This window comes from Taudactylus pleione, unplaced genomic scaffold, assembly GCF_031769625.1.
Source record: "Taudactylus pleione unplaced genomic scaffold, aTauple2 ptg000198l, whole genome shotgun sequence".
Classification (NCBI taxonomy): Eukaryota; Metazoa; Chordata; class Amphibia; order Anura; family Myobatrachidae; genus Taudactylus; species Taudactylus pleione.
Window position 1 is genome coordinate 5,221,033 of NW_028284600.1, and position 11,431 is coordinate 5,232,463.

At 44.3% G+C, this 11,431-nt stretch overlaps 1 protein-coding gene across 1 annotated transcript in view; it reads left to right on the plus strand.

The window, feature by feature from the left end:
• JAKMIP3 (Janus kinase and microtubule interacting protein 3) overlaps nt 1-8,521 on the plus strand; it is a 108,175-nt gene extending 99,654 nt beyond the window's left edge. The window contains exons 20-22 of the mRNA XM_088476950.1: nt 3,525-3,590; nt 5,780-5,842; nt 8,354-8,521. Of these exons, the coding sequence (XP_088333076.1) occupies nt 3,525-3,590; nt 5,780-5,830 (117 nt within the window). The 3' untranslated portion in view covers nt 5,831-5,842; nt 8,354-8,521. The remainder of the gene's footprint in view (nt 1-3,524; nt 3,591-5,779; nt 5,843-8,353) is intronic.
• The last annotated feature ends 2,910 nt before the right edge of the window (nt 8,522-11,431 follow it).

Consider the following 11,431-nt stretch of genomic DNA (forward strand, 5'->3'; position numbering starts at 1 on the left):
AGAATTGTGAAAGCATAAACCCTCCTCCTTATAGTGAGTGGTAAACACAGTTTCCCTGTCAGTCGGATTGCATGACGCAACACATTCGGGATGAGATGCATCTCGCCACCCTTTGCATGCATGCCGGCGTTAGTTATGCATGTATGCATGAAGCGAATCACAGAGGACTGGTCTCTCGGTAAGAGTTGTCCTTTGCAAATGAGGTACTTCCATGTCTATGACCCAGAAGCCCCTCTGGTGTCATTCTGTGCATGTGCAGAATGACACATGTTGCGGTGGGGGGGGGGTGCTGGGAGGGATCCTATTGGCTTCTATAGGATAACGCCATCAGGAGATGGTGTTACTCACCGCATACGATGCGTCCCGAGGCTTGGTTCATATGATACATGCGGTCAAACCTGCATTTTGGGGGTTTGACCACATTTCTCCCTTTGCTGCATCCAACCCCAAAAGCTCTGAAAGGTCTGTATGAAAAGTAATGTCACAATGCAGGGGTGTATAATACCTTCCATATCTTCAATGCTGAGCTTTCCTGGCTGAGACGCCATGATGTTTTAAAAGCTCTTAAGCTGAAAACATGACCTTCCTTTGTTGACAAGTGACAGGTGGAGATTTGATGACCGCCTCAGTACAACGCATTGAGATATAGGGGCCCATTTATGATTGTATATTTGTGGCTTAATCCCCGAAAACGGGCATTTTCGGCAGTTAACCGCAAATATTAAGTTTGACAGAGGGACAGCAGCAGATAGCTCTGATACCTGCTGTGATCCCTCCATTCCCACCAGCAGCCGCAGCGCCCACAGGATTCTATGGGGGATGCAATGCTGCCAACTTTACCAACTTTCGGAATGTGATGCACAGGGCCAGTGCAAGGCTTCTAGGCACCCATGGCAAACTTCTGCCACCACCATCCCCGTACACATTTAGCCCCTCAGGTGACAATATGGAGGGGGCGTCTTAGAAGTTACACCCCCTCCAAAAAAAATATGTAAAAAACATCTAAGCGCGACATTTGCGGGTACACCAAGCAGGCTGTAGTGTGGTAGGGCGATACAGGCAGGATAGACAGGCAGATAATGACATACAATCTCTGATGTTAATACCAGAGCATTTTAAATAAAAATATAATTAAAAGGTAACTCTGGGGATTTGATTCTTGAATGTAAATGGTAGGTAGGGAGAGCACCATGTGATGCTTCCTTAGGTAGATACACAGATAGATAAATAGGGCTTGATTCAGAGGTGGACGCATTTGAAACAATGGGCGTCTGTGCATACACTGCGCACATGTACCAATGATAACCAAAATTGCATGGCAATTCATGCAACTCCAATAGGCATTCCTGGGCGGTAAAATTGAAAAATAAGAGAGCGCTAACACACAGTTCTAAAATAAAAAAATATTGATTTATTGATGCCTTTCCTAGATAGGAATTACTAGCTCTTAGCTTATATATATAACCATTGTTAATAGACCAATAATATATATCAATGCATATAATTTAAAAATTACTATGACATTATCTATGTTGTATAATCAATTAAAAAAAATTATTATTAAATATCTAAATTTTCACGGCCACATAGATCTCTGATCAAACAGGTAACTGGGGGAGTGACTGTCATCGGTGGGTATGACAGTGTCAGGGAATGCATCGGAAGACGCAGTTCCACTGACACCGGTGGCCTTATACCGTGTTGGTGTTCTTGATAAAAGTACTGAAAGGACTGAAATGTTGTTCACTGAAACTGTCTGTGTCTGTTTATGGAATCTTTACTCACAAATAATAATATTAGCTGCGCAAACCGTGAAATGCTGCCTATGAGAGGAATGGAAGACTCTTCACAAAATCTTAAAGTAATCCACCTTATAATACAAAAAAATTACCCCTCAACTGGCGCAAAAACACATATAAATGGAATTCAACAATCAGTCCTTACATTAAACAATTGCTTGGAAATTGAGTGAAGTTTTTCGGTTTCTTTAATGTGTACTTTTCTTTTTCCATATAAAATTCAAAGACTCTAGGCAATGACTAGAATCCACTTTATGGGCCAAATGTAATAGGGTGAGAGTTTAGAAAATGTGAGAGTTTAGCAGTAAACTCTCACATTGGTTGAGTTTTATCTTCAAAATGGGAAAACATCCGAATGAGATTTTAAATCGTGACAGTTTTTTAAGTCTAAAAAAACATGCAAGTTTGCTCTGTTACTTTGTTTTTGGACTCTATTATATTGGTAAAGTTTAAAAAGTGTCAGAAACTCTCACTTTTCTAAACTCTCACCCTATTACATTTGGCCCTATATGTTTTTAAAGTTTTTTTAAAAATGTGAGTGCAATATCAAAATAAATGTACGCCTATTTTTTGACAATATTGCACTATGTATTATCTATTATTTATTTGAGTGATTGAAGACTACATTTTTTGGAAAGTGGATTCTATTCATTGCCTGGAGTCTTTGAATTTCACTAAATTTCCAAGCAATTGTTTGTATATACAGGGCCGGACTGGCCATCGGGCACTTCTGGCATTTGGCAGAAGGGCCGATTGCCTAAGGACCAGCTCGAGGAGGGGGGAAGGAAGAGACCCCCGCCCTCCACCCAACGACTCCGGAATAATTAAGATATCACGGAGATGGAAGGGGTGGAGGCGTGTATGGGCCAGCGGTGGCTGTGCTGGACCGGAAAGAGATGGGAGCGTGCCGTGAGGTCAGCCTCCGTGACCCACGGCATTCCCCCTTGCATTAAGCACTCCCCCCTTCACACGCCCTGGTGATGTTTTTCGGAGATTGGCCCCCGCAGCTAACGCCATCTGAAGATGGCTATGCCGCTGTAGCCTGTGGGCTGCCCATTGCATATTTAGCCGGGAGAGGGTTCCCCCAGAACTCTCCCCGGCAATGGCGGCCGCGCATGTGCAGTCAGTGTGAGTGTGCATGCGCAGTAGCCCCGGCAGCACTCCGGGCACATTGCAGGGACGGGCTCCTTTTGTAACCCCTGTCCCTGCGTGTGCTGGTTGATACATTCTACTGATATGATTTGATCTTGCAATGTGATCATGGGCGGTAATGTCATGCCTAGATCATTGATAAATGGGCCCGTTAAATCATTTGAAGGAGGTGATCTTTGCTCACCAATACGTGTCACATATCGCCAGGTGTTTCCCTATGCTGTGCTGCTGCAATTGGTCACGTAAGTAATGAATGCATACAATAAATTCTCCCCTGCAACAACCTTAAAAAGAGGAACATTGAAACAGAGCAGTACATACTGTATATATCCTCACATATTACAGTATGTGTCATAAAATACCGAAACCCTTTTTAAAATCAAAGGCCCCATATATTTAAAAGAAAAAAAATATATATATATATAAAATTTAGTGTGGACTTTGAAGAAAAATACAGATTGCTATATACATGTCAGTCAGCGAGGAGAAAGAGGAATGAGCACGGAACGCACATCTTGGCCTCACCCAAACAACGATCCCCGGGTCACAGTGTTTACGCTCTTTGTCTTTCAGAGAATAAAGGAGCTGGAAGAGAGATTAGAATTTCAGAGGAGACAAATAAAAGAATTAGAGGAAAAGGTAACGTTGCATCACTGAGGCTCGGTGTCATGTTATCGCCTTTGGTCTGTTCTTGTCCTGTAAGTTGTCTTTGTTTTTATTGTGCTTAGAGACCCTGCACCATGCTCCTATGTGTGTCTATTACGGAACCATATAATATTCTAAATTAAGGCTGCAGTACAATATAATAAATCAAGATTAAGGGAGGACTCCGATTCAGCCAGATGGGTTTACACTGCGTGTTATACTACATACGTTCACTTTTCCTCGCAGCTTTAGGCGCTGCGAGGAAAAGTCCGCAAGAAAAGGCACTCCCTGGGGTTTAACGCACTTTAAAAAAAAACATTGGTTCCACACTCTACGTGGAGTCAATGGGTTATAGATTTGGTGCTTCTGTATTGGCAGCAAATAATTTCTCCTTTTTGATGTTCTGTATAAGTTTTCGGAGCTGTACTTGTGGCACCTGTTGTTCCATCCCCCCTATTACTCTTCCTCTCTAGACAGGGCATTTAAAATGTTTGACTTAATATATTATGGGGTCTATTTACTAAGCAGTGTTAGGAGACACGGTGAAAAGTGATAAGGTGCCAGCCAATGAGCTCCCAACTGTCATTTTTCAAACACAGCCTGTGAGATGACAGTTGGGAGCTGATTGGCTGGCACCTTATCACTTTCTTATCACTTTTCACTCCGTCTCCTAACACTGCTTAGTAAATAGACCCCTATATTATATTCATATTACTGCTTTTTCTACAAATCTCTTTAGAGATCACTAGAGACAAAATAAGGGGCAAACCAATGTGATGTAGGGGCGTTTTTCATAATTGGCAGATGATGTGATATTGGGGCGTTTCATCAGAGTGGGCCCATGTGGGCCACCCTTCTCACGCCGACGCATGTGCTGAGAACTCTGGTACCGCGCATAGGCATATCTCTTCCCTATTTTCACTGTGATTTCTGTACTAAATATGGAACCTGCTGCAAGGTAAGTAAATTCAATGAGTGCAAGGTGTATGGTGTGGGCTCCCCTTGACCCGCTCGCACCGCACACCCTGTATCCAGTGACAGCATGCAAATGCCGGCAATGGTACACTACATTGTGCTTATTACTGTGCAACCCATAGGCACTTGCAGAAACTTCACGGTGTTAGGCTACTGTATGTATTGGTTATTTGCACACTGCACAATGCCCGTGCCCCATACCTCGCACAGGGACGTGCAGTCTTAAATCTCAGGGCCTGATTCACAGCCGGACGCTCTGAACCAGCGCCCGCTCTGAATCAGGGCGTTTTTTGTTTTTTTAATAGTGCAGCCTCTTGGACGCTTGCATAGCTGTGGGTTACCACCCACAGCTTATGCAAGCGTCCATGATGATGGTCGCGATGGTCAAGACCATCGCGACCATCGGGCTTGTGACGAGGGTCTCGTTGCCGCAAGCCCTGGAGTGATTTTGACTCTATCAGAGCCAAAATCACTCCCACTGACATCACTAGTGATGTCAGTGGGGCCGGACCCAAACGGTAGGCGTTCCCATGGGAACGCCTCCGTCTGGGCAGCCACGCCCCTGGCACGCCCACCAAAGGGGGCGTGCTGTCACTCACCATTGACAGCACGCCCCCTTTGGTGCGAGACCTGGAGCGACGGCTTCCCCGTCGCTCGCCGGGTCTCGCGCATGTGCACAACAGAGCTCCCTCCGTCGTGCGTATGCGCACTTGGGCACCATCGACCCGCTTGCAAGCGTACAGCGCTCGCGAGCGGGTCTGAATGAGACCCACATTTCATTTAATTGCCTCCCAAGTGTCTCTTGGGTTTAGTGCTGGGATTCCTAGTATTCTAATTTGACCAGTGGATTGGTTTGACTAGTCTCATTCCTCCTGGCTTTCTTATTGTATTAACAGGATTGTTGTTCTTAAAGAGTCAAACCTTTCCCAGGTCCGTGCCCTAAAGCTGCATCACCTGTTACAGTATATGCAGCAATGGGAAGGAAGAGTTACTATAAGTTGCATTTGGTTTTTTTTAAGATGAAAGTTTTAGACTTCTGGTTTCTGGCATGTACCGTATATGTTACAGTGACTGCATGAGAACATTTATATATGTACTTATAACCCCAGGTTAGTGCTTCGCTGTTATAAATTGTTAGGGATACTTTAAGAAACGTGTAACAAATTGTAACCCTCTTCTCATTTTTTTTTTGCCCCTTTTTATTTTAGTTTTTATTTTTGTTCTTATTTTTTTCTTTAGCGTTTATATTATGGTCTTAGATCACATGCTGGGTAAGTGTTATTTTATCAGCACTTCAGAATACTATGAATGGTTAATTACTGTATGGTCAGTTTCCAAGTTGTGTAACACAGTACAATCTTTGGGCCTGATTCAGACCCACTCGCGAGTGGCTGTCCGCTCGCAAGTGGGTCGATGGTGTGCACTGCGCATGCGCACGACGGAGGGAGCTCCGTCGTGTGCATGCGCGAGACGCGACGAGCGAAGGACTTTCCTTCGCTCGTTGTGTCTGATCAAAGGGGGCGTGCTGTCGATGTTGATTGACAGCGCTGTCGATGTTGATTGACAGCACGCCCCCTTTGGTGGGCGTGCCGGGGGCGTGCCTCCCAGACGGGGGTGTTCCCAAGGGAACGCCTACCGTCAGAAGCCGGCCCACTGACATCACTAGTGATGTCAGTGGGAGTGATTTTGGCTCTGATAGAGCCAAAATCACTCCGGGCCTTGCGGTTGAGAAACTCAACCGCAGGCTCCGGCTCGCAGTGGCGATGGTCGCGATGGTCAAGACCATCGCCACCATCAACCTGCACGCTCATATAGGCTGTGGGTGGTGACCCACAGCTATACGAGCGTCCAGGAGGACGCTCCATAATTATGGAGGTGGGCCCTGATTCAGAGCGAGCGCTTTGGTCAGAGCGTCCGGCTCTGAATCAGGGCCTTTGTTTGCTTTGTCATGTAAAGTGTTTAGGCTTTCTATAAACAAGGGGAGGTTATAGTTAGGTAATAAAGTAAGAGGTTAAACTATGTTCAGCTTTGATCCCTTTGCTAATGTCCAATGAGGCTATATTGGGCCTGGTTCAGAGATGGACGCAATTCAGATGTTTTCGTAAGTGGCCGATGTTTTGTTTTTTTTACTCTACTGCGCATGCGTTGGAGTCACGCTGTGCATGTGCAGTGATGGTCTTGCCATGGTGGTCGCAGAGAGGATTTATTATTGATTGACAGTCAGGGACCGCTTGTGGGCAGGAACGGAGTGGTGTCGTGTCACAGCCTGCAACTGAGGTCCCGTACGCGATTAAGGCTCCAACATCTTACTTCCATTGGCCTATTTGGCGCACGATAGGGTTACTCAGAACCCGGAGGATCGAACGATGTTTGTGTCCATGTGCACAATCGGCAGATCTGTGATGTGGGCGTCTCAATACAAATTCCGGCAGCTGTGACATTTGCCTATTTTTGCACAGCCGCTGCGTACGGGATGGCAGTAGCGCCCATCTCTGAATGAGGCCCAATGTACAGAACACAGATATTTGTCTGTTAAAGGGAGGGTGTGACAGGGCCTTGTTCTGCAGATCTCTAGAAGGGCTAGTAAATGCCATAGTCACAGTATGGGGAGTTACATCTTATGATCATGTAAAAAGAGTAAAACTCAAATATGATCAAACAAAAAAAAAGCCATAATGGTTGGGGACCATTTTTGTACTCTGAGCGAAAGAGATGAAACAGAAGGAAATAATAGGTCTGATTCGCACGTAAAGAGGTCACAATTCAGGTTGCTTGCAGCGATCAGCGAACATCCACCTGTATTCTGAGCTGGGCGCATCTATGCAACCCCATCAGCCATCATCGCTATTATATTTGCGCCAGCCCTCTCTTTGGTGCAGGTAACCTGACTAACATTGGATGGATCTCTGCATAAGTTTACCTGGGAGTAGCCGCAACTCTTGTCAGCCTACCCGTGACCACCATGGGTCTTCTACGTGCCGTTGAAATGTTGCCGCCAGGTAATGCCCATTCAGCCATGACTGAGAAGCAGCCGTGATGCAGCCGACTTGGAAGCGCTCGTAAATCCTCTAAATTGCGTATGCAGGCTGGGATGCATGTACTGGCTGCTAAAGGTCACACGGTCCATGCGAAAATTGTGTGCAACTTAGAATCAGGCCCATTGTACGCAACTAATGCAAAATTTTAAATGTCGCTTCTGTGAACAAGCCTTTAAGAAGAAACAGAGTGATTAAAGAGATATACAAAAGTCATAAACCTATTGAGGCATATCCAATTGGCCACTGGGTTTACCCTGTGGCTAATTGACAGCCGGGACCTATTCAGTTGGGTCCTGCATCTCCGTGCGTAACGCTGATTTTTTTTCTTTGCAGCCTCAGAAGCTGCGAGGAAAAATCTGCGTTCGATTCAGCCTCTGGGGTGTCACGCGCAGGGAAACCCATAGACTCCAGCATTTTACATGGAATCTACGGGCTGCCCCGCAGGCTTACCGCACAGGAAAAATGCGGAATAATTGAATAGCTCCGGGGGTGTATACCCAGAGCTTTTCCCCAAGCGGTAAACCTCATGTCTAGTTGAATATGCCCCATTGTATATTTAACTGTTGGTTAATTTAATAGCTAGGAATGCAAACAAATATGTTATACACCAAATACTGTAACTGCAAAATTTATTGTTCCATATATTACTTCATTACCTGTATTGTTCTTAAAATATTAGAGTTAACTATTCATGATCTCTCTCTCTCTCTCTCTCTCTCATCTCTTACCTAATTCCTGCTTCAGCTTGCCACGGCATGACATTTTTAATGAATGGACTGATCTGCCAATGAGGCACGAAGGACTAAATATATCATAACAAGGCCAAACGTTGTTTTTAGGGACTTCCGCTGCAGTGGTGCTCTGCTGGGTTTTGCAGCAATCATTGTGTTACTGAGTTTAAAACACAGCAAATGGGAGAAGCTTTGCCTGGTAAACATGAATCAGGACAAATGAGTACACTTAGATTTCCTGCTAAGCAGGCAGTAAATTGCTTCTGTACAGAAGTTCATACATATCTCGTATTTGTCTACTAGCTTATCTCGCATCTGTCTCCTACCCTTCATTCATGTGCACCAACGAGGATACACCTAAGCTGATGTTTTATGAAAAATGCAAAACATTATTCCACCAATGGTCCTATTTTTGGGGGGTAATACAGTATCTGAAGGTGAAGCACTTACGGCAAAAGATTCACAGCTTACAAGTCCCATTACCGCCCAGATGTGTTTTAACTGGAGTTTTAGCAGTGCTCAAAAGCAAATAAATATATTTTATAGCAAACTAATCTATACAAACAAATCAGTGGAGAAAGCACAAACCGGGAACTTGTGATCCTTCCAGCACATTACAATGTATCAAATTGTGAACAAAACCCAACATATTATTTTGCCTGCAAGAGATGAATGGTATATGCGCAACCCTGACACATCTACTTATTGGAGACGAACTGAGCAAATCTTACAGCAAGAGTACTACCCATCTAAGTAGAACAATAAGTTATTATTTTTTGGAAGGTATTTTTTCTATAGCAGGTAAGGCATGTTTAATTATTCCTGATTACTGTATGGATGATATTTCTGCATTGTGAGTTGTTCTGCAGAATTCCATTCTTGAGCAATATCTATATAACATCACTTTGATACATCTGACAATATTGCAAAACACTGCTCAAATTGTTGTACTATAAACCATCAAAGCTGTTACCAAAGGCTCCTATTAATACATAAGTAAATATTAACTACTACAGTAGCTGGGGTACTCAGCATTGCCTGAGTTGAAGAATGGATCTTGAAGTACATCTACAGCATTAATTTTTTTACATTGCAGACTAACATTAGAGACCAGGGTATATGAAAATGTGCTTGGAGGAAATTAGTAACTGTCAGTGCAGGTGCATTGTGACAGTTGATCCTCCGACTCCCTGCTCCACTGGTACATATCAGCCAGTGCCTTCAGACCAGTGCAGTGGAAGATATCCTGAGCGAACTTGCTTAAACCAAAATATCAAATCAGAGACTCCACTGCCTACTTTTGCACCACGTAGCTCTCCATAGTCCTGCTAGGTACAAAACTCTGCCCGTGCATAAAGGTCAAATAGGCAGACACATATACACACACTTTCTCACTTATACATTTTTATCACAATCCTCTGTCATAATAAATGCCTCCACAAGAGGGCAGTATGGTCAAAAGGAAAACTTGCTCATGTGGTTTGTTACAAGGGTGCAGGTGTGAAACTTGTTCACATCAATTTTAGATTTCTAAACATTGCTAATTAGAGATGTGCGGTTCTGTTCTCCAGAAATCCAAATCCATCTAAATTTCATGAATCCGGACAGATCATAATCACAGTTCTGATCTCCTGAGGAGATCCGGACAGATCCGAGTGGTTCTGATCTTCCCGCGGTTCGGAATTCTAATTATTGCAATCCATCGGATTTACAATTACATGATTTTAGCTGTTTTTTAAAAAGTTTTTATCAACTTAAAAAAAAAAAAACAGATCAAAAACACTTGAGGGTGGTTTTGCAAAATCAAAATATGAAATTGAATCCAAATCCAAACCAAAAACCCGGGGATCAGCGCACATCTCTATTCCAAAGTACAGTATTCATACAAAGCTGGTTAAAACATTTTCAGTTCTAGCAAATATTCGCTATTTTATTTTAAGAGAGATAAAAAAATATTCACTGCTCAAATACCGAAAACCGTAGGGCCTTCCCCGATGCCCCTTTTAAATCACAAAGAGCTGGAATCCTGATTGTCTATTTGGCCACAGACATAAGTGGAGCTTCGTACATGTGTGCTAAAGTAAAATGGATGAGGACATTTTAACATAGGCAGAGTATGGAATGGACATGTCCACTCCTATGATGCAGACTGGGACTTAGGGGTCTATTTACTAAAGCAGTGTTAGGAGAGAGAGTGAAAAGTGATAAGAAAGTGATAAGGTACCAGCCAATCAGCTCCCAACTGTCATCTCACAGGCTGTGTTTGAAAAATGACAGTTGGGAGCTGATTGGCTGGTACCTTATCACTTTCTTATCACTTTTCACTCTGTCTCCTAACACTGCTTAGTAAATAGACACCACAGAAGCATATACCCCTGAGAAAGCCACCGTCCCCTTTAAAGTCAGTTACGATCCTTTCATAGGAAGAGAACATATTATAGGAATGCCTTTGACTCTACACCACCTGTACTCGTATACACCCCCTACTGGAGAATGCACAATGCAATAAAATACAAAATAAGTTTAAGTATTTAACGCACCAACTAAAGCTTCAATCCACTTTAACACTTAGGAGCTTATTCAGAGCCGCTCGCAAGCGCTGTGCGCTCGCAAGCGGCCCGCTGTTGCTGCACTGCGCATGCGCCGTGTCCGTCGTGCACGAGCCCCACTGAGCGACTGAAGTTTAGTCGCTACGGGGCTTGCAACAAGACGGGGCGGCTGTCTTGTGGACGGGGTAGGGGGGGTGGCTGCACAAACGCAGGCGTTCCCTTAGGAACGCCTGCCATTTGTAGGGAGGTCTAACTGACATCACTACTTATGTCAGTAGTGGACTTCCTGCTCTATTAGAGCAGGAAGTCCACTCGGCCTTGCGTAAGCTAGACCCTACCGCAGGGTCTCTTCGCAAGGCCGATGGACGCGATTATCGCGATGGTCTCCTGGCTGCTCGCACAAGCTGTGGGTGGTCTCCCACAGCTTTGCGAGCGGCCGGAGCAAAAAATAAATGTAAAAAACGCCTCAAACCCTGCGAGCTGCCAACGGCAGCGAGCGGGTCTGAATCAGGGCCCTTAGGGCGGTATTCAATTATTTTTGT